Here is a 25,527-nt window from a genome sequence, read left to right as displayed (position 1 = left end):
CACCCATTCACTATCACAGCAAATTAGAATATGGTGACATGCCAATCAGCTAATCAACTCAAAACACCTGCAAAGGTTTCCTGAGCCTTCAAAATGGTCTCTCAGTTTGGTTCACTAGGCTACACAATCATGGGGATTGAAGACTGCTGATCTGACAGTTGTCCAGAAGACAATCATAGACACCCTTCACAAGGAAGGTAAGCCACAAACATTCTTTACCAAAGAATCTGGCTGTTCACAGAGTGCTGCATCCAAGCATGTTAACAGAAAGTTGAGTAGAAGAAAAAGATGCACAACCAACCGAGAGAACCGCAGCCTTGAGAGGCTTGTCAAGCAAAATCGAGAATTTGGGTGAACTTCACAAGGAATGGACTGAGGCTGGGGTCAAGGCATCAAGAGCCACCACACACAGACGTGTCAATGAATTTGGCTACAGTTGTCGTTTTCCTCTTGTTAAGCCACTCCTGAACCACAAACAACATCAGAGGCGTCTTACCTGTTGCCCAGTGGTCCAAAGTCCTCTTTTCAGATGAGAGCAAGTTTTGTATTTCATTTGAGTCTGGAGGAAGGGTGGAGAAGCTCATAGCCCAAGTTGCTTGAAGTCCAGTGTTAAGTTTCCACAGTCTGTGATGATTTGGGGTGCAATGTCATCTGCTGGTGTTGGTCCACTGTGTTTTTTGAAAGTCACTGCACCCGTTTACCAAAAAATTTTAGAGCACTTCATGCTTCCTTCTGCTGACCAGCTTTTTAAAGATGCTGATTTCCTTTTTCCAGCAGGATTTGGCACCTGCCCACACTGCCAAAAGCACCAAAAGTTGGTTAAATGACCATGGTGTTGGTGTGCTTGACTGGCCAGCAAACTCACCAGACCTGAACCCCATAGAGAATCTATGGGATATTGTCAAGAGGAAAATGAGAAACAAGAGACCAAAAAATGCATATGAGCTGAAGGCCACTGTCAAAGAAACCTGGGCTTCCATACCACCTCAGACTGATCACCTCCATGCCACGCTCAATTGAGGCAGTAATTAAAGCAAAAGGAGCCCCTACCAAGTATTGAGTACATATACAGTAAATAAACATACTTTCCAGAAGGCCAACAATTCACTAAAAATGTTTTTTAATTGCTCTTATGAAGTATTCTAATTTGTTGAGATAGTGAATTGGTGGGTTTTTGTAAAATGTGAGCCAAAATCATCACAATTAAAAGAACCAAAGACTTAAACTACTTCAGTCTGTGTGCACTGAATTTATTTAATACACAAGTTTCACAATTTGAGTTGAATTACTGAAATAAATGAACTTTTCCACCACATTCTAATTTATTGAGACACACCTGTGTGTATATATAAATATACATACACACACACATTATCTGGCTGTATTTCTGCTTCCATCCTCTGACAGGAAGTGGGCGTCTTTGTATCCTTTTGAGTGTCTGTAAAGAAAAAGCTTTATTTTATCGTCTTCATCTCAGGGTTTCCCCCAGAGTTGTGTTTGACTGTTCCTGTCTGCTTTTGCACTTCTGCTCAACTGAAACAAGTTCACACTGAGAGCTTAAAAAATCTGCTTTTTGTTTGTGTGTTTTAAGCTCCCCGGGGCCTTTTGGCTCCAGTCACACAAATCTGGTGACAGTGTCTCAATATGATTCAGATCATCCGAATCAATGAATTAGAGACACAATATCCCTACAGAAACCTGTATTTTATGGTTTCAGATAAGATATGATGTTACCATTAAGAGCTGTGTTCTTGCTTACATTAGCGGGGGAAAAAAAAAAACTTGTTTGTCATTGTTATTTTCTTAATATGAATAACAATATACTACTTTATTTTATAGTATAATATCAATATAATATTTTATATCAGTATTATAGCATATTTTATGTATTGTTATTATGGTTCATCATTTTAATTGCATAACTAAATAACATAATTTTTAATTATATAAATACAAATAAATATTTAAAATATTTTTATGTTTTGTTAGTAATATTATACGTCATTATTTTATATTTTTAATGTTAATTGTTTTCAAATAAAGATAGTTATGAATGATAAAGACTAACTGCATGGACTAACATGGTCTTGCTTACGTCAGTGGAAATAAATAGTTTATTCTTTTTTTGTAAATAGTAATATACTTTTTGCAGTCAAAGTTTTTATTAATATTATTAATAGCATTATTAAGGTTAAGAATTTTTATTATCTGACAGTTAGCAAAATACCATAATATTATACATAGCAGTATTATACATGATTATTTTATATTAATATAATATTACAATTATTTTATACTTATTCGATTAGTTTTTTTTTAAATAAAGATCTATTTGAATACTAAAACTAACCCTAATATGAATTTAAAAAATATTTAGTCCTGCCATATATATGTATGTATGTATGTATGTATATATATATATATATATATATATATATATATATATATATATATATATATATATATATATATATATATATTACATAATATTTTGTTATTTTTTTATTTTTTATTTGTTTTTTATTAATGTTATTAGTAGTAGTAATATATTTAATCATTTCTATTATATAACAATTTACTAATAAAAACCTTGCTTACATCAGTGGAAAAAAATAGTTTGTGTTATTTAGTTAATATGAATAGTAATATGCTTTATACTTTTTGCATTTAATGTTTTTTTTAACCTGTTATTAGTAATATTATTATGGTTAATAATTTTTATGACAATTTATTAATAATATAGATAGTTTGTAATTTTATAATGCAAATAAATAATTGAAATATTATTTTAAAAATGATTTTATTAATAGCAATAGTATGCATAAGTATTTTGTATTAATATTGTATTAAGACTATTTTATATTCAAGGTTATAAATAAATGTTTTAAATAAAAATAAAAAAAGAAACAATATTATTTTGATAATATGAATAGTATTATTATACTTCATATTTTATTTATTTGCCATAATTTATTATTATTATTTGGCATTTTGATTATATAAAAATGTGATTAAAATTAATTTAACAATTTTAGATATATTATACTTTTTTACATTTACATTTTTATAGTAATATTGTATATTTTTTTATGAATACTCATTTTATGAATACTAAAGACTACCTGTAATATAATTCAATTCTAAGTTATCTTGACATCTTGATTTTATCAGAAAAAAATAAAAACATATTTTATTATGAATAATATTATACTTCATATTGTATATATTTACAATCATTTATTATTATTATGTATTTTGATTATAGAAAAAATAAAATGTACAGTTACAATTTTAGAATACAAATAAATAATGTTATAATTTGTTTTATGTATTTTATATTATATTATTATTTTATGAATAATAAGGAATAACTGTAATAGAATTTAATTTTGAGTTTAAAAAAATGTAGCTCCGCCCACATGGTCTTGCTTACATCAGCAGAAACGAAAAATAGTTTCCGGGTGCTATAGTAAGACTACTTTAATTGCATTTCATCATATGTTTCTCACACGTACGTGTCTTTCTTTGTGTTTTAGGATAAAAAGAAATACCTGGACGTGATTCATTCGTACATGGAAGTGCACGGCACGGTTCACGGCACGAGTACGGTCCACCTGCCGGCCTACGTGAAGAACCACGGCATCCTCAGCGGACGCGACCTCCAGTTCCTCCTGCGCGAGACCAAGGTCTGAATTAACAAACTCCTTTTGTTTTTGCCATGTATTTCTGCTAGACTCGATTATGGCCTCTACAATTGTTTATTTGGCCTTTCTCGCTCGTGTTTTGAGTTTATAACAGAAATGAATCCGTCTGTCCCGTTTGTTTGCTTGAAACGTAAGTGTGAAAGCTGCACAGTGACGTTCGTGGTTTGTGGCCGACGTGAAAGTCAACCACGAGAGATGACGTGCTGCTGTTTCTCTGAAATCTCACATCTCTTTTTCTCTCTCCCGCCTCGCCCTTTTTCTTGCTCTTTCTCAGTTTGACGTTTAACTTCCCCTGTTGTTTCAACTTCATGCAAAGTCCAGAGAAAGCGAGGCCACTTCGTTTACATATAGATAGAGTAAACATATCGTTAGACTCGCTCGCTCGTAATTTACAAATAAACCAAGCGACTCGGGAGCCGATCAGACATGCAAATGTTCGCTAATCTCACCTAAAGCTGCTTCTACCACATCTTGAAGACGTCTATAAGCCAGCTGTGTTTCAGTGCCTCTCTGCTGCCCCCTCTTGGGGAACCATAGAAGTTCAACAACAGAAAGTTTCAATGATTTTTAGTGCATAATATTTATTTATATTGTTTATTATTTTTATGATTATTATTGTTATGAAATCTTGAATATATGACAGTATTATAAGAATTAATACCGTGTTTATTATATTTAATATTGTATATTATACGTTTAAAATTATTATATTTAAACTTGTATATTACATTGTGTGTACAGTTTTATTAATAGTAAGATTGTTTTTATATCGTTTTGATTATGTAAACAGGTTGATACAACTTCTTATTATTATCATTATTATGAAATTATTTTATAAATCATCTTGAATATATAACAATAATAAAATATATAATTTGTATTTTTTATAATACATATAAATTAAGTATAAGAATTAATAACATAATTATATTTAATATTATATTTTGTGTGTGTATGTGTAGTTTTATTAATAGTAAGGTTGTATTTTTATATATCGTTTTAATTGTATAACAATTTAATACAATATATCATTATTATTATTATTATATTATAAATCATCTTGAATATACACTAATAATAAAATATGTAAGTTGTGTTTTGTTTTAAATATAAATAAATAATAATAGAGTAACAATTATTTATTATATTTAATATGTATTATATTGTGTTTGTGTGTCTTTATTATTTAACAGTTTAGTACAAAATATTATTATTATTATTATTATTATGAAATTCTATTATAAATCATCTTGAATATATAACAATAATAAAATATATAATTTGTATTTTTTATAATACATAAATTAAGTACAAGAATTAATAACATAATTATATTTAATTTTATATTTTGTGTATGTGTAGTTTTATTAATAGAAAGGTTGCATTTTATATATCATATTATATATTATATAAGTTTTATACCATATTTATTATTATTATTTTATTATGAATCATCTTGAATATATACTAATAATAAAATATGTAAGTTGTGTTTTTGTTCTAAATATGAAAATATTATGAGTACAATTATTTATTATATTTAGTATTATATATTATATTATGTGTATAATATTAGTTTTATTAAAAGTAAGATTGTAATTTTTATATATTTCGTTTATATTATTTAACAGTTTAATACAATATATTATTATTATTATTATTATTATTATTATAAAATGATATTATAAATCATCCTGCATATATAACTACATATAAATAAATTATAATAATTAACAATTATTTATTATATGTAATATTATAGAATATAATGTGTGTATATTTTTATATTTTATATATTTGTTACATTTTAATAAAATTAATTAATAATAAATAAATAAATTAGAAATGAATTAGTTGTAATGACCATTGTATTATTATATGTAATTTAAAAATCTAATAAAAATAATGTAAAACGTTTTTAAATAATTAACATTAAAATATTAAATTATTACAACATTAGATTTACAGTCCATTTAAACATAATAAAAATATTAATAAAATAATCGTTTTAAATAATAAAAATGTTTAATATTTTTAGTATTTATAATAATTCTAATATTTCAGAAATCTAATAATTTTATATTAATAGCTGTAGTAATAATAATAGTAATAATAATAAAATTACTTAAATAAAGTAGTATTCAATAATATTTTTAGTATTTATAATAATTTCTAATACTTAAAAAAACTAATAATTTTATATTAATAGCTGTAGTAGTAATAATAATAGTAATAATAATAAAATATATTTTTTAATAGTATTTGTTAATATTTTTTACTATTTATAAAAATTCAAATAATTTTGAAATCTAATAATTGTATATTAATAGCTATAATAATAATAATAATAATATTAATAAAATAACCATTTTAAATAATTAAAATAATATTAGTTCATATTTTTAGTATTTATAATCCTAATCATTTTGAAATCTAATAATTTTATATTAATAGCTATAATAATATTATTAATAATAATGGCTTTGGTTAAAAATATCTGCTATCTGCATAGAATGTAAATTAATAAGTAGTGTGTTATTAATATTAGCATTATTATACATTATTATTTACATACACATTAGTGTTGCTTTGTTTAAAAAGCACTAGCTACATGCAGAAAATATCAATTAATAGTTAGTTTCTCATTAATATTAATAGCAATGTTACACACTACTATTTACATATACATGATCACTTTGGATAAAACTGATTGCTAAATGCATAAAATATTATTTATTTGATGTATTTAATGTGTTTTTTAAAATAAAGCTAATGATGAATACTAACAATAATATATTTAATTTACTTACATTTTGCATTTTTAGACTTTTGCAACCACATTTGCAATTCTGTCAAACTCTTTTGTGAAGTAAATGCAGACAAACTGACATTATTCATCACTAAATGTCCATAAAAATGATCCATCACTGGTGCATTGTGGGTCAGTGTGATTTGTGTGAAGTGTGTGTGTGTGTGTGTGTAAGCAAGCGCGTGGTCATCGGTCCGACGCGGCACAGACGGCTCATTGTGCGTCCGCTGAAGCTGACGTCCCGAGCGGCACACTTCACAAACACTTTATTGTGGGCCGCGCCGCCTCTGCTGGCCGCATGGAAACATTTGCTTAAGTCATCTAGCTCAGTACAACACCATCGTACAGCAATCTGTGTGTCAGCGACAACATGTGTGATTTTACACTCGTTCACACTGTGGATTGTTTTCTGAGCCGGCGGTGTGAGGTTGTGATGGGTTTCAGTAATTGCTGCAGTGCAGATGTGCGAAAGTGAGGTTATTGCAGGTAAATTTAGTTTGGCTCTGGGAATCAGCCGTCAGGTTTCCATCAGTGGGTCGTTTGTTTGATGTTTCCCCACTGCAGGCTTGTTTAAAGCGTCCCAGAAATCAAGTTCCCTCTTAGGATTCAGCCAAATACATCTTTCTGTCTAAAAGCATGCTGAGATGAGATTTGGAGATGAAAATCAGGCCTGGTTTATGAGAAAGTTCAAGGGACTGTTGTTTGTTTGGGCCTAAATTTAACATAAATACCACATAATCATGTTTCCATGTGTTTGTTAGTGGGGTTTGCTGAATTTAGCATCACTTCTATTGCTCATTTAAAGTATTAAACTTAAATAAATTTCTGCATTTTTTTTTTTATGTTCACTTTGAATAATAATTTGTATGTTAATATTAATAAAAAATTAATAATAATTATTTAATACAGGTTTGGGTTTATTTTTAATGTTTTATTCATCAAAAATGAAAGTCTTTGTTGCACAATTTAAATGCAATATCAATATTTTAATACTTTATTGTATATACAATTTGTGCTTAGTGCCTAAAAGAAGTTATTTTAACATTATAATAAATACCTTTATTAGTAATAAAGGAAAACTATTGATTATGTAAAAATATTTTGGTATTTAATTATAAATATTATTTTAGGTATGCTGTTTTTTCCTTACTTAAATTAACATATTAATGTATTATAAATTATATATACATTTGAAATACATTTTATAAGTTATAAATAAATATTTACAATTGTAATTTTAAATATATTATTTTAAATATACAATTCAATATATTATTTTTCCTTGCATAAATTAATATTAACAAATTAATATATATAGTACAATTGTCAATAGTAATATAATTATAATTTTAAATATATTATTTTAAATATACAATTAAGTTATCTAAAATATATTTTATAATTATACGTTTTAATATTTAATTAAAACTAATTAGTTATATGATGCATAGTTTGATGTTATTTTCCATTATTATTAAATATTATTTTAGATGTATATTTTTTTCTTACATAAATTCATATTTTAATATATTTTAATAAGTGTAACTAAGTGTGATTCTAAATTATAATAATCATATGTAATGTAACAATTTTAATTTTAAATATATTATTTTAAATATACAATTTAATGTTTTAAAATATATTTTATAATATACATATCTTAATATCTTAATATTTAGTTAAAAGTATTAGTTATTTGATGCATATTTTGATATTATTTTCTATTATTATTAAGTATTATTTATATATATATATCCTTACATGAATTAGTATATGAATATTTTTTACAATTATGACAGATTCAATTTTTAAATCTAAATATTATTAGTATAATTGTTTAAATATTTAAATTAATATTATTAGATACATATTTTAATATTTTTATTTAAGTTGGTACACGCACACACACAGAATTTTGATTATATAAAATAAAAAATTTGTAGCTTTAAAAATAAATCATTAAAATAATATTTGTTATAATTACTGTTTTATTAGTAGTCATATTATACATTATTATACATTAAATAATTCAAACATTATATTTACAGTCCATTAAAACTTTTTAATTAAATAATAATAATAATAATAATAAGTAATAATAATATTATTATTAATAAGGTAATATTGTTTTGGGCCAAATTAACACATTAAAAATCACACTAATTACATGTTTCAGCACTCAAAAGTGAAAGTAAATTATTTAAGTTAAAATATACATAAAATATCAGTATATTATTTTGTTAGATTATTAACAACGGTATAAATTTGCTTATTAAACATCATAGCTTCATCATAAATCCTTAGAAGTAGAAGTGAATTCTTTGTACAGAGTATAAAAACTATGAAGAATAAATTGTATATTCAAATAAGTGAATTATGTGTTGTTTTAATTTGCTTAATATTTAATGTAATATGATTGTTTTATTATACATGACAAGATATGAATTGTCTGTTCTCCAGCTGTTTGTGGGACTGTCCTTCCCGTACGAGGGTCCCGCCCCTCTGGAGGCCATAGCCAATGGCTGCGCTTTCCTCAACCCGAGGTTCGACCCGTCTAAAAGTAGCAAAAACACCGATTTCTTCAAAGGCAAACCCACACTCAGAGAGGTACGTCAGTTTAGTTTGTTTATTATTGTTTTGCTGAGTTTTTGTGTTCAGAATCGGTTGTATCTGATGTGTTTGACCTTTGACCCCAGCTGACCTCCCAGCACCCTTACGCTGAGGTTTACATCGGACGGCCGCACGTCTGGACCGTCAACATAGATGATCCAGCAGAGGTGGAGAACGCCATTAAAGCCATCCTCAGTCAGAAGGTACTGATACACACGTACACTTCCTGATCATCTCTGAACACTGAAATACGTTCAATGTCACACATAATTGTTAACAAAATCCAGCATTCAGCAGAGAATCACCTAATATAGGTTTGAGTTAAATTTAAATATTAAACCTCACATAAATTTCGTCTTTCAGTCCTCAAAAGTGAATTCTTTGTTACTTTTAAACTAACATTGTATTTTAATATAATAAGGAATGTAAATGCAATGTCAGTATGTAATTTTTTTTTACGTTATGAATAATAATAATAATAATAATAATAATAATAACAGTTAATATAGGCTTTGGCTAAATCTAAACATCTCATAAATTATATGTTTAATTCCTCAGAAGTGAAAGTGAATTCACTGTTAATTTTACATAATACTGTTACATAATATTTTATATAATAATAATAATAATAGTAATAATATAATATATAATAATTATAATAATAAAACCTAAAATGATGATAATATATTATTTAATATATTGTTTAATTCCTCATATAATTTCTTTATAATAACAATGTATTAAAATATTAATTAAACATAATATGAAATATTAATTAAATAAATAATAATAATAAAACAAATAATTATAATAATGTTGTTATTAATATTATTATTATTATTTTATGCTTAATTCATTAGAAGTGAAAGTGAATTCATTGTTGCTTTTACATAATATTTTATATAAATTATATAATAATAATAATAATAATGTAGAAATAATGTTTACTACAAATATAAGGAATATTTATAATATGTAAAAGTAATAATAATTTATAAAAAAAATGTTTTGTATTATGGATAATGTATAATAATAATAATAAATATTTTTTTTGTTTGTTTAATTCCTCAGAACTGATTGTGAATTCATTGTTACTTTTACATAATATTTTTATAATATAATATAATAAAATATAAAATGTTTATTATTAAATATAAGGAATATATATGATTTATAAATATAATAATAATAATAATAATAATAATAATAGTATATTAAAATCTTGTTTTAATTTATGTAATATTATTATTATTATTATTATTATTATATATGTTTAATTTCTCTAAAGTGAAAGTGAATTCATTGTTACATTTTAATAAAATATAAAATATATAATATAATATATTATAAAATGTTTATTATTAAATATAAGGAATATTTATAATGTATAAATATAATAATAATAGCATATTAAAATCTTGTTTTAAATTATGAAAATAATGTGATATATAATCTAAAAAAGGTTTATTAAAAATATAAGAAATATTTATAATTTATAAATAGAATAATAGTATATTAAAATTTTGTTTTAAAAATAAATAATATTTTATAATTCATTATCTATTGTTGTTGTTTATTTGTTGTTGTAACGATTGTTGTTATTATTATTATTATTATTATTAATATAGGCTTGGCTAAATTTAAATATTAAATATCATATAAATTACATGTTTCAGTTCTCAGAAGTTATTATTAAAAAAATTGTAATATTCACGTAATACATAATATTTTCATCTAACATGATTTATAATATTAAACATACGTTAATTAAAAGTTGCAAATGTAAAATCAGTATATTAGTAAATACAGTAGGAATAATACACAATTTATGATGATGATGATTTAATTTTTAATTTAATATAGAATTGAACTAAATTTACATAATAAACATCACATTATTACATGTTTCTATCTTCTAAAGTGAAAGTGAATTATTTAATATTAATACAGTTTTATATATATATATATATATGAGCCGTTTTCTCACTTTTAAAGGAGTTTTGGTCAGTTTTATGGACATTTTGTCCTTTACGTTTGGCTTTAACTATGACAAATCTATACACACATTTACTACCCTACATAAATGAGGACATTCTGTTGTTTTTATAGAAATGTAAGTACGACAGATTAACCCGAACCATAAAAATACATTTAGAGTTTTGATTGATCATTTGTACCTGTTAGGAGATCAAAAATGGATATTTTTGTTTCAGATCGAGCCGTATCTGCCGTACGAGTTCACCTGTGAGGGGATGTTGCAGCGCGTCAACGCTTTCATCGAGAACCAGGTATCTTTGACTGTGTGTTTGTTAGACATTTAAGGTGTGTGTGGTTCACTCCACTTCACCTGTTCTCGCATGACAAGGTATTCAGAGCTGACATACCTGCACCTGTCATGCAAAAAACACACGCTTCTTCTGTAAAGAAACGCCCTTGTTTAACCTCTGTGTGTTTGTGTGTGTGTGCGTGTGTAGGATTTCTGTCACGGTCAGGTGATGTGGCCTCCTCTCAGCGCCATGCAGGTCAAATTCGCTCCGGCTGGTAAATCCTGCAAGCAGGTTTGTCAGGAAGAGCAGCTGATCTGTGAACCCTCCTTCTTCCAGCATCTCAATAAAGACAAGGATCTGTTCAGGTACAAACGCTGCACTTCCCCATCTAGACAGCAGAGGGCACTGCTGCATTTCACAGACACTTTATTTCTCCTTCACAATATGTTTTATTTCTCCTTCGCAAACTTAAGTTGCTCAAATTTGCATCAGATTTGGAGTGTTTTTGTAAACAGCTTGACCACGCTTCTCATTATAAACATCATCTCATTCATTTTGTTGCTGAACAAAACTATATTTTGTATTATATTATGTGTAATATGTAACTTTATATTAAAATGTATTACATTGTAAGTATCTATTAGATGCATATGTATTTTGATATTGTTTAATATTTATATTAATAAATACTATTTATTAGATGTATATTTTGATTTGATTTTACATATATTTGAATAGTTGTACTATTTTATTATTTATATATATATATATATATATATATATATATATATAGTTATGATACGTGAAAAAGTGTACATATTTTAATATATACAAATGCATATATATTAGATGTATATTCATGTTTAATATATTAATTTAGATAATTTATCATAATGCATACTGGTATTATGTCATTATCATTGTTTCTTACTACAGTAGGTGCATGGGTTGATGTTATTTTTTCAATATTTTTAATAAATTAAAAAGAAATAATATATATAAATATTCAATTATTATTGTTCCATTTGTATATTTTAATATATATCTTAATGTTTAATATATTAATATATTTTTATCGTTATACATATTTCCATTAATTTTAATTATAAATTAAATTTATCTATAAATTATAAATATTACTTGCATAGTTTATTTTTCTTTATACATATATTATAAATGTACCATAAATATGTATAAATATAAATAATGTATGTGTATGTGTGTATATATATATATATATATATATATATATATATATATATATATATGTATATGTGTATATATATGTAGTTTTTTCCTTGCAGAAATTAATATATTTTGTAATTATAAAAATGATAATATTTAAGTATATTATTTTAAATATATATTTCAGTGTTATTTTATAATTATGCATATTTTTGTTATCAATATTGTTTTCATAGTTTGATGTTATTTTCCTTTTTTTTAAGTAAAAACTAGAAAATCTATAAATATTTTAATTTTAATATTTCATATATATATATATATTTATATATATATATATATATATATATATATATATATATATATATATTATATATATATATATATATATATATATATATATATATATATGTGTGTGTGTGTTTTTTTTCCTTACACAAATAAATGTATTTTATTATTATAATATTTAAGTATACTATTTTAAATAAATATTTCAATGTTTTAAATATAGTTTATAGTTGTGAATTATCCATATTTTTATTTTATTATTTCATAATAAATTACTTATTAGGTGCATAGTTTGATGTTATTTTCTTTATTTTCATCAAATTGTAAACAAGAAAATATATTGTAATTTCAAACAAGAAAATATGTATATTTTCATATTTAATAATACATATATTGTGTTTTTTCGTACATAAATTATTATATTAATATATTTGATACTAATAAGAATTTGAATCTTTAAATATATTATTTTAAATATATACTTAACTGTTTTATATATATATATATATATATATATATATATATATATACAGATTTTAATATTTAATTATAAATACTACTGAAGCTTAGTTATTTTCCATATTGTAATATTTAATTATAAATATTATTGTAGATACATATTCTGTCTTTTACTTACATTAGTTCATATTTTTATATATTTATTTATTACAACCATTTTAATGTTTAAATATAAATAGTTTTAGATGCATATTTTTTAAATATTTATTTAAATAGTTTATTTTCAAGAATACAGTTTATATCTTTTTAATCTTTTTAAGTGAATATATTAATGTATATTTTACAATTATACATACTTTAATATATATTTATACATTATACACATTATGCATAACTTATTAGATGATATTTTCTGTTATTTTCCATAAATTAATGCATGCTGTTATCTTGCTCCATGTCTGATAGAATAATACCATGGTACCTTTGTTATAAAAAACAAATGGTACTGCTATTGGTGTTCTGTATTTACTGTTTGAGTCGTCATATCCTAAACAATCTCTCTATGTTTTCTTCACCGCAGGTATGGTGTGGAGTGTAAGACGGTGGAGTCCGCCAGCGATATCGTCGTCCCCGCCTTCAGCGATTCGGCACAGCATTGCGTGTTCCAGTCGGACCTGCTTCTGTTCAGCTGCGCCGGGGCCCATCAGTCCCTCACGCGCATCTGCCCCTGCAGAGACTACATGAAAGGACAGGTGGCGCTGTGCAAGGACTGCTTATAACACACACACTTCGGCAACCCCGTACGACCAACCTGGCGGTCCGGAACTGTTTCATAGCGCCATGCGGACAGTGCCAGTGTTGTAATGTGCGGTGATGCGATTAAAGAAATCAGAGTAATTCAACTCTTGTTTTATTCCCATAAACGCTGGAGTGCGGCAGCTCTCGGCTCTCAGCCGAAAAAAAAAACGAAAGATGAAAAGAGAAGAAAATGTTGTTTTGCTGGAGTTTTTTTTTTTTTTTCGCGTGACCTTGAACTAGTTTCAGGCTGGCATACTTGAAGCGGATCGCAGGGAATCAGAACTGTCACTGCCCCCTGCTGGCATGGAGGAAACACTGTAGTAACGTTTATTTCCCCGGTTCTTAATTCTACTGTTTTTTTTCTTCATCTAGTTTTTCTGAACGTGACTTTTATCAGGACCATTGGACCATTGACAAAGAATCTTTGACCATCTTCAAGACTCGAACTTACCGAGTGCGTGTTTTTCTTTGAACGGACTTTACGAAGAAATTTCCTCGGTTTTACACTGTAACTGGACTTTACTGGCACCGTGAAATGACGCGTTCACATGTAAATAGTGAAACAGACGCTGAAACGTAAACACACGGTTCGCTTTATTCTGCATGGTAGTTTATTTCTGAGAATTTAACAACAGCACATGCTAACACTGCAAATTTTCGGTGTTAGTCACGATCCACGTTAAATATCACTGCACCAGTCAACTGCCAGGTGTGATGTTTTCGTGAAATACACACGTCGCAAACCAGCTAGTGTGAAGTAGAACGCAAACCAACTGACCAAACTAACCGTTAAACTAGTAGACTGAGTTCAATAAATTGGGAGGCGTTTTGCTAATTAGTTAATTAGCTAAAAGTGTCTCGGTTTATCTGAATTAACACTATATCACGGGTTTCAGAAGCTCTATATGTGGATAAGGTAAATACCAATATGATTTTACCTTTATTTGTATAAAAAAAAGGAAAGATATATCTGTATGAAAACAAAAAATGTATATTACTAGGATAAAATACTTTTTCTTTTTTTAATTTTGTGTTAAAAACACAAATTGGCCTTGAGTTTTTCTTTTGCGCGATATTGCTTGCCTGTTATCGAAAAAATGTTCAAATTATTTGTGCGACATGCGATATGAAACTGCACTATAGCGAAGATCTGACGCCAGATATTACGACACTGTACAATTGTTTTAAACTTTGTTTTTTAATTTATTTTGTATACAGATCTTTATCTCTGCCTGTTGATTTTTATGTGACTATTTATAGAAGAGAAAATTCTTTATAGAGGGAAATATTATTTATCAGACTAATTTAAGCATAAGCGCATATGCTTGTCCAGAGTACTGTGCGGAGCTATTATTAGCGGCAGAACTAAACAAAGTTTAATACTTAAAGGGATGTTTCTCGGTTGACGGTACCCATTGACTTCCATAGTATTTTTTTTTCACATTGTGTAAGTCAGTGGGTGCTATCAACAATTTACGTTTACCAGCATTCTTCAGAATATCTTATTTTGTGTTCAACAAAAGAAAGAAACTTGTGTAGGATTGAAACTACTTTAGTAAATGACGACAGAATTTTCGTAATTGTTCGCAGTGCTGTCAAACGATTAATCGCGATTAATCGCATCCAAAATAGACATTTTTGTTTACACAGTTGTGTGTTAATACTGTGTATATTTATTGTGTATATATAAATACACACATACCATATCTGTTTTAAAAATATTTTATAATCTAGTGTTGTCAAACGATTAATCGCGATTAATCGCATCCAAAATAAGTTTTGTTAACATATGTACTTATACTGTGTATATTTATGTGTATATATAAATACACACACATACACCCTATATTTTAAAAATATTTACATGTATATATTTATATTCATATAATTGATATTATATATAAATATTCATGTGTGTACATTCATGTGTATGTATTTATATATACACAGTACACACACATATGTAAACAGAAACTTTTATTTTGGATGCGATTAATCGCGATTAATCGATATATAAAAATTGTTAATATGTAAACAACATATTTTTCTTAAATATATGCATGAATGTGTGTGTATATATACATAATAAATATACGCAGTACACACACATATGTAAACAAAAACTTATTTTGGATGCGATTAATCGCGATTAATCGATATACATAAATATTTTTAATATGTAAACAACCTATTTTTCTTAAATATATACAAGAATGTGTGCGTATTTATATAAGCATAATGAATATACACCGTACACACATATTTTATGTTTAAAAAACTTATTTTGAAAGCGATTAATCGTGATTAATCATTATTAATCATTTGACAGCACTAAATTCTTTAACTAAAAAGCGTAAAGTTTCAATAAGATAACTGAGTTTAATTTAAAAATGATAAAATACATAAAACTTTTAGCTGTGAAAATTTACTGAACGTTATAATAAAAATAGTACAGCGTAACATATCAATTATCATCAATACTCTGGACAAACGTTGCGCGCAGAGTTTAATTTCGAAAGCCAGCAAAAACCTCATTTGATGTTTCTATCCAGTGTATGATTTCTGTACACATTTGCACATTTGTAAATATAGATGGGTCTCTTCTAGTTTTCCACTCTAACTTATATGATAGTTTTACGTTTTGCGTTTCCGCTCTTTGTCGCGATTCGTACGTTTGTTCGTAAAACGAAGGTCTTCAGCCAAGCTATTGTTTCATCTTGTTTCATGATGTGCCTTCCGATGGTTACTAGAACTGTCTGGTTTGTTTTCCTTTAGCGCTGGAGGTGAAATGCTAGCTAGCTAAAAGCCGAAATAGTAGTTTAAATAAAAACTAATAGAAATAGAGTTGCTCGGCATTTAGCGCGAAATAGTCTTGCCAAACGTTTGGTGGTCGTCGACGCGCAAAATCACACAATCGAACTAATACGTCTAGATGACTAAAGTTGTTACTTTTGGTTTACAGTATGAAGAATGCCACCGTTTCAAAAGTGTTTGTTCGTACGGCTTAGCTGTAGCTGTTCATATTAATGACTGTCAAACGTTTTATTGAAAATATTAGATTAGCCTATTGAAAAATCATGGCCAGTAATTCTTACGTAGTAACTACTGCTCTTACGTTGAAAACAAAAAATTGGAACAAAAACCAAATTATAAGTGGAACCAATATTTTTATGATTGTTCTGGTTTACGTTGCTGTTAATAATGATTGCTTTTGTTTTGTTTGAAGCTGAAATGCATTCACACATCATTTGTAAACTGATCAACCCGATGGGTTTGTTTTTAAGTTGTTCTTGTGTTTTGGGGGTGATTTACATTCATTATGATGGATTTTAAGACATTCATGGAAGAAAAATGAAAGGAACACAGTTTGTTTTTCATTAATTTTGAGGAATCAGTAGGATATATCTTTATTTTTCAAATAAACTTTTTTCTGTGACAACAGACATTTCTGTGTAAATATACATGTGTACTCCACAGCAACATAATTGTATATACATTCATGTATCACATGACATTCAGCCCGACGTGGATTGACGTCGGCTTGTGTCAGCATTTGTTCTTTGAGCAATGGTGCGAATTCAGTTTTTAACCAAATGATGGTCCTTTTTAAGCCTCTGTTTAATGGAGTAGTTCACTCAAAAAGTGGATATTTGCTTGAAATGTACTCTCCCTCAGGCCATTCAAGATGTAGATGAGTTTGTTTCTTCACCAGAACAGATTTGGAAAAATTTAGCATTATATCACTTAATCACTGCCGTCAGTGCATGGGTGCCGTCAGAATAAGAGTCCAAACAGTTGATAAAAACATCACAATAATCCACAAGTAATCCACACCTCTCCAGTTTTAAAAGTTTTAAAAGCTTGAAGTTTGAAGGTTTTCATTTGGAAGTAGTTTGAAATGTAATATGGTTTTAAAGATTAAAGTTGAAATGTTTTGAAGGCAATACAGTCTGTCAGAAAAACATACAAAAAAGATGCTAGGGTACTTGGGGTGGTTGCTAGGGCATTGCTATGCGGTTGCTATGATGCCAGGGTGTTTCTAGTATGACTAGCATGTTCCTAACATGTTTCTAGCATGATAAATATGTTACTAGCATGTTGCTAGCATGATGAGCAAGTTATTCGCAAGTTGCTAGAGGGATTAGCAAGTTACTAGCATGTTTCTAGCATAATTAACAAGTTACTAGCATGATTAGCAAGTAACTAGCGTGTTTCTAGAATAATAAACATGTTGCTAGCTTGTTGCTACCATTATTAACAAGTTACTAGCATGATTAGCCAAAAAAATCCAGCTAAAAACCAGGTTAAACCAGCTGATTCAGTAAAACACAGCTAGAAACCAGTTAAAACCAGCTAAACCCAGCTGATTTAATAAAAAGCCAGGTAAAACCAGTTAAAACCAGCTACAAAATGGTTAGGAAAACAGCTATAAGTATGTTGTTACCATAATTAGCAAGTTACTAGCATGTTGACAGCATGATTAGCAAGTTACTAGCATGTTGTTAGCATGATTAGCAAGTTACTAGCATGTTTCTAGCCAGCTAAAACCAGCTAATTTAACAAAAAGACTGACAGAATGATAAGCATGTTACTAGCATGTTGCTAGCATGATTTGCAAGTTACTTGCATGTCCCTTCCATGATTAACAAGTTATTAGCATGATTAGAAAGTTACTAGCTTGTTTCTAGTATGATTAGCAAGTTACTAACATGTTGCTAGCATGATTAGCAAGTTACTAGCATGTTTCTTGCATGATTAGCATGTTGCTAGATGGTTTTAACATGATTAGCCAAAAAAAAAAATCCAGCCATAAACCAGGTAAAACTAGCTGATGTAACAAAATGCCAGCTAAAGATCCAGTTAAAACCAGCTAAAAACATCTAAAACAAGTTAATTCATTAAAAAAGCCAAAACCAACATGGGCTGGTTGTCTAGTCTTAGCTGGTCTAAGATGAAGGTAGCTGGTTTACACTTGGTTGGTCTCCCAGCTTGAACAGCTAAGACCAGCCTGACTAGCAATAAAGGTGCCAAAACCACTTTAAAATCAGCCTGGAAGACCAGCCAAAGCAGCCAATCAGCTAAATAGGTTAGAAATATTAGATAGAGTGGAATGTTCAAATGTCTTATAAATAGTACGAAGAGCAGTGAGAAATGTTCTTTCTTTTGTTGTTTGATTAACATGAATGACAGGCAGCGGGAATATTTAGACTGCTGTCCCTTTAAGGCCTGCCCGGATCTAATATACTGTTACACATGTGTTTTGTTTCTCAGCTGTTTCCTTTCACTTAAGACCTAACCTACTGTGTTTACGAGTTTAACCGTTTAACCGTTCAAAGCCCATAAAGCGGCAAAAATAACTTAAAAACTCCCGCGCTCAATAAACACCATCTTCACGTGCGCGCGCCTCTGTCAGCGTCCAGTAACGGTCGCTTTCTGTGCTGATTGCGTTTCAACGGCTTTTTTAAAAACCACAATGCTTAAAAACGCATCCAAACGATAAGTTTTCGTGACTTATAGAGGCAATATCGCTAACCCTTAAGTTACTCGTGACGATTTGAAGTTAAAACACTTTAATGATGGACTCGCATGTTAAAAACACACAGCTTTTTATTTCTCAAGGCGTTAATTGATGGACTGGAGTCATGTGGATTACTCCTAGATGATTGTGATGTTTTTATTCAGCTGTTTGGACTCCAAACCTGTTCTGATGGAGAAACAAACTACGTCTTGGGTGGCCTGAGGGTGAGTAAATATTCAGCAAATTGACATTTTGGGGCGAACTCCTTCTGTGAGTCCTAAGCACACGTCTAAGTGTGGTTTAAGAAACTGTGCAAACGAAAATCCCATTTGCAGGGGCGTGTGCTTGTGTCTAGTCCCTCTGAAGAGGGCTGAAGGTATTTAACATGTCAATAACGAACAGAGCGGTGAATTCGACCACACACCTGAAAAACAGCATAAGTCATAACATACACTTCTCCAAAAGCACAAACGTTGCTTTTCACCGACAATCGAACTACGAACTGCCACTGAATAGCACATACGCGATTAAACTGGTTGTAACGTAACCGTTACTTCCATGTGCTCCACGGAGCTACGATATATCTGCTACATAAAATGCTCGAAAACTCGGCTTTCCCAAATACATATTTAAACAGCCAAATTTCGTGGCAAATATTACAACAGTCTAATACTTCAGAACATATAATTTCACATCATGAAGGGTCAAGTTTTAAGGCTTTGTTACTGTGCGAGTAACGTTCATGTGCCATTTAATAAGTAACGTTACAAGGTTCACCAAAAGCTCTACGCAAGGCTGGATCAAGCTATAAACAAATGAACTTCACAGAGCTTTACTGTTTCAGTGGAATGCTAGAGATGAAATTACATAATTACATTATTTATGTTTAGCAAATGAAGCAGTTTAAAGATAGACTAGTGCTCTTTAAGTACTGAAAGTTTGTGTGAATTGTGTTTCGAGTATGTTACTATAGTACAGTAATTAGATATGAAAATGCCCTGTTTGTTGAATAATATTATACTTTAAAGTTCATGTAGACAATGGCACATTTTAACAAGGAAAAAAGGAACAAATTAAAGTTTTAACAAGTTCCCAGTGAAGAAAACAACTTTGAGTCACATTATATCTGCGAAAATGAAGTTTGAGCACCTCTTCTGTTTATCAATTTGACATTTTAGCAAAATTATTTTGGCATAATGTCAATTTGTATCCTTTCAGAGTGATGTATACTTGTTTTGATATCATATATTTGGCTTTTCCACTGTGTAATTTTATTGAAATTTCAAAAATTAGGATGTTAGACAACTTTTAGTCTATTCATTGTTCATGTAAAAATTTTTACAGGTTTTCACAGACGCAACAAACTAAAGAACTACTAAAATAAAAATTTATACAAACTAGACAAAAAATAACAATCTGTGTTAAGTTTACCTGATAAACCTCTTCCCTCCTAACCTGAACATTTGAGGATGTTACATATGTTTCTAATAACCTGTGCAAATCATATCTAAAAACGTCTTTCACCAGTTATACAGATACCCATACATCTTGTTTAGACACAATGAATGCAATGAATCTGGGTTTTATAAATCAGATGATATACATTCTGAGACATGTCTTAATTCTGCCCTACAGCTCACTGCCAGCTCAAACGATACGATAATACACATTTTATATATTTAATTCTCCGTTTTCCCTTTCAAATCCATATTTACAGGGGAAGTTTGTGGCTGCGTTTGCCCTGAGGCAGGTAAAGTGTGTGTGTGTGTGTGTGTTGTGTTTTCCACTCAGGAGAATCTCCACAGGATTGTTTGTGTGTGTGTTGAGTCGTCCAGAATCAGAATCGCTATTCGAAGCGTTCGTAATGTCTCGTCTGCCTGACACGGGGCACCATGTCCTTTAACAGCCTGATGAAGAAAGAGAAAGAAAAGTGTAAGTTTGCAGATTTTTACATCAAACTAGTTAACTTTAGAGGTCAGAGCTGTGGACTTGCAATTAGTGCATATGTGGCATATTATAGTTCAGTATAAGTTAAAGTTAAGTAGACAATTGAACCTTCGCAAGGAGTTTGATTGACAGACAATCTGATCAATCACAATACAGAATTTGTCATTTTTGTCTGACAAACAAATCAAACAGGAGTAGATTAACTTCAGTGGACTTGAATTTAAAAAATGGTGTGTACTGACGTCTTTCTACGGTTGAAACAATACCTTCTGATGTTCATTCATGTTTATTTCACGCTGTTAGTAGTAAAGAGAAAAAGGTGATTGATTCACATGCCACTTTAAAGGAGAACTTCACTTCCAGAACAACAAATTACAAATAATTTACTCACCCCCTTGTCATCCAAGAGAAGAGAATTATGGTTTTTAAGGAAAGCATTTCAGGATTTTTCTCCATATAATGGACTTCAGTGGTGCCCCCGATTTTGAACTTCCAAGATGTAGTTTAAATGCAGCTTCGAAGGGCTCTAAATGATCCCAGCTGAGAAAGATGTGTCTTATCTAGCGAAACGATCAGCCATTTTTTTCAAAAAAATAAAATTTGTATACATTTTAAGCACAAAAACTTGTGTAGCACTAGCTCTGGGATGCGCGTCCATGACGCTACGTACTAGAGAATCACGTCGAAAGGTCACGCGCAAGTTACCACCTGACTTGCTGATTCTTTCTGACAGTGAAATAGATATGGTCCATTCTTGACTGCATTGAGATTCCTGCTCCGCTGGCAATGGTTGGCATTTTCCACACGTGCACGTCTCGTTTGAACGTGGTCTGCCCGAGGCTTGAGAGACTTGTGTCGCCGCAGCAGTCTCCTCTCTCTGTCTAAGTTCATCGTCCGTGTACACCGGCTCAAAAAGGTAGGGTATGGCGAAAAACTCCATCTCATTTTCTCCTACAACTTCAGAATCATCCGACATTGTTGTACCTTTTTGTTTGTAAACAGCGTTTGACTTACTAGCACTTCATTAGTCTTTTGCGCGTTCGCTTTGTAAACACTGGGTCTGTAGTTTCGCCTGTGTTCCTCGTGACCTTTTGACGTGATTCTGTAGTACGTAGTGTCGTGGACGTGCATCCCAGAGCTAGTGCTACACGAGCTTTTGTGCTTAAAAAGTATACAAATTTTAATTTTTTGAAAAAAATGACAGATCGTTTCGCTGGATAAGAAACTTCTTCCTCGGCTGGGATCGTTTAGAGCCATTTGAAGCTGCATTTAAACTACATTTTGGAAGTTCAAAATTGGGGGCACCATTGAAGTCCATTATATAAAGAAAAATCCTGAAATGCTTTCCTTAAAAAACAATTTCGTTACGATTGAAGACAGAAAGACATGAACATCTTGGATGATAAGGGGGTGAGTAAATTATTTGTAAATTGTTGTTCTGGAAGTGAACTTCTCCTTTAACTGAGGCGCTGACACATTAAAGAGCCACAAAATGGTATTTATTGTTTAAATTTCTTAAAAAATGACAAAATTTGTCATCAGTGATCTCTTTGCTCCGCGATGTATTTTTCACTGCGTGAGGACATGATGTGCAGTGTGAGAGCGCCATAGTTTGTCGGACGTAGCAAGAGTAACGAAGAGGGGGCCGGCCTTTATGAAGGATCAATTAGATGGCATGATTTAACAGTAAAAAAACAAAGTCTTATCAAGCATGTGAAGTTTGGTGCCTGAATTCTAACAACTTTCTGTTACATACTGAAACATCACAGTTTGTCAGACCCCCACGGACACGCCCTTCAACGAAAACTCAGGATCTTCACAATTTTATGTCACAAAGGGCTTTAGATTACACTGACCAAATTTGGTGTTGATCTAGAAGAAGTTCGTTAAAGTACACCAATGGCAAAAACGGCACAAAACTTGCAGAGAAAATTAAAAATAAAAGACTTCCTGTTGAGTTACGGACTTTGTGCCAGGGGACTTTTTTGTAGGTTTTGCTGTGTTACAAGTGTCTACCGAATTTCATACATGTATGTGAAACATAGCTCAAGGGGCACTTTGTTGAAATTTTATTAGTGGCACTATCAAGCCATTTTGCCACACCCACATCTGAAACCCATGTCAGATGTAAATTTTTGCCACGTGTGCATAGTTTCATGAGTTTTCGAGCATGTTTGCGATTCATTTTGGAGGAGAAGAAGAAAAGGGAAAAGTAATTAAATTACAGTAATTACTGTACTACTAATTACTTAGTAACTAGTTACTCCCAACACTGTTTATATGTGCCAAACCTCCTGCTACGAGGTGGTGGCACTATGACTTTAACTAAATATTGACATGTAGATGTCTTCAAGCCAGGATTTTGATCAAACATATGAAGTTTGGTGCAGATTGAACATTGTATGTTTGAGTTACTGTAAACCATGACATATCCTGTTGCCAACAAGTGGCGCTATGATTATAACTGAATATTGGCCTTTAGATGCTGTCAGGCCAGGACTCTTGTTGAACTGGTGAAGTTTGAGGCAGCGTGGACAATGTATGGCTGACTTACAAAAACTTCCTTTTACATTTCCTTTTACAAACTTCCTTTTTCGTTAGAGCGTAAAACATTGCACTTCCTGTAGGCAGGTGGCGCTATGACTATAACTAAATATGATCATGGGCATGTGTTCAGGACAGGACTCTCATCAAACATGTGTTTGGGGCAGATCGGACATTGTATGCCTGTATTATAACAACTTCCTGTTTCATGGCGAAACATTGAAGTTTGTCAGGCCGCCACGGACACACCCTTCAATAAAAAAAACTTAAGATCTTTGCAATTTAATGTCACAAAGATTACACTGACCAAATTTGGTGTTGATCTGTTTAAATCTCTAGGAAGAGTTCGTTAAAACACAACACCTGAAAATGGCAAAAATGGCACAAAACTTGCTGTGAAAATTCAAAATAACAGACTTCCTGTTGGGTTTTGGACTTCGTACCAAGGGACTCTTTGTAGCTATTGGTGTGATACATGTCCTACCGAATTTCGTAAATGTATGTGAAACAGCTCGAGGGGCACTTCGTTGAAATTTAATAGGTGGTGCTATTGAGCCATTTTGCCACACCCACCTCAAAAATGCAATTCAAAATGCAAGCACCACCGGTGCTTGGGCTCTAAATATGGCAAGCTGTATAACAAGCAAAATGTAAATGTATGAGATTTTGAACATATTGGATTTATTATTTTATCTTTGGCGTTTTTGCCTTTAATCAGTACAGGACAGTGTAGAGCAGACAGGAAGCGAAGTGGGAGAGAGAGTGGGGTTGATCTGCAAAGGTCCACAAGCCGGGGTTCGAACTTGGGACGCTCATAACGCAACGGCAAATACATATATGTATATGTGTATATACATTCTTTATTAGTACTATTATGGAAATCTGACCTGGTTCATTTATGTTTGACACAAATATGCATCGCATTAAGTTTATTAGTTGTTTATATTAAAAATGAGTTGTCCAAATTGATGGAAATTTTACATGCAGTCCAAACACACAAATCTTAAATTGAGGCTTTTTTTTAATTTACAAGTTGGAATAACTATAAATAGATGAGTGTATGTTTTGGAAAGTACGACACAATGACAAGGCTGAACTCAGCATGTGCAGCTCTGGACTTCCTAACCTCTGAAGGACAAGACCTGTCACTTCAAAGTAAACGACCTCTGCTTAATGCAACACTGTGTGCTTTTGGCAAAGAGACACAGCTGGTGCACGTTTACAGCTTATAGATTTATATTTCAGCTTCAGTTCAGTCAACAACTCAGCGTTTGATTAGCAGTGGGAAATCTTCCAGATGACAGTCAGCTTTGCATATGATTTCCTAATGTTTGTTGTACAGTATGTGCGTGTTGCGTGTCTATTACAATGAGTCAAACGTTAGTTACACACTCTAGGCTA

General features: G+C 30.1%; 2 protein-coding genes across 2 annotated transcripts in view; one reads left to right on the top strand and one right to left on the bottom strand.

Annotated features, from left to right (window-relative positions):
- mgat5 (alpha-1,6-mannosylglycoprotein 6-beta-N-acetylglucosaminyltransferase) overlaps positions 1 to 14,339 on the top strand; it is a 97,037-nt gene extending 82,698 nt beyond the window's left edge. Inside the window, exons 12-17 of the mRNA XM_051094355.1 lie at positions 3,537 to 3,686; positions 8,974 to 9,120; positions 9,210 to 9,326; positions 11,337 to 11,411; positions 11,598 to 11,755; positions 13,900 to 14,339. Of these exons, the coding sequence (XP_050950312.1) occupies positions 3,537 to 3,686; positions 8,974 to 9,120; positions 9,210 to 9,326; positions 11,337 to 11,411; positions 11,598 to 11,755; positions 13,900 to 14,098 (846 nt within the window). The 3' untranslated portion in view covers positions 14,099 to 14,339. The remainder of the gene's footprint in view (positions 1 to 3,536; positions 3,687 to 8,973; positions 9,121 to 9,209; positions 9,327 to 11,336; positions 11,412 to 11,597; positions 11,756 to 13,899) is intronic.
- A 3,366-nt stretch (positions 14,340 to 17,705) lies between these two features.
- tmem163b (transmembrane protein 163b) overlaps positions 17,706 to 25,527 on the bottom strand; it is a 46,585-nt gene continuing 38,763 nt past the window's right edge. The window contains exon 8 of the mRNA XM_051094360.1: positions 17,706 to 21,542. Within this exon, the coding sequence (XP_050950317.1) occupies positions 21,482 to 21,542 (61 nt within the window). The 3' untranslated portion in view covers positions 17,706 to 21,481. The remainder of the gene's footprint in view (positions 21,543 to 25,527) is intronic.

Source organism: Labeo rohita, chromosome 22 (genome assembly GCF_022985175.1).
Source record: "Labeo rohita strain BAU-BD-2019 chromosome 22, IGBB_LRoh.1.0, whole genome shotgun sequence".
NCBI classification, from domain to species: Eukaryota; Metazoa; Chordata; class Actinopteri; order Cypriniformes; family Cyprinidae; genus Labeo; species Labeo rohita.
Note: the sequence above shows the minus strand (reverse complement) of the source record. Positions and strands in the feature narration are given on the sequence as shown.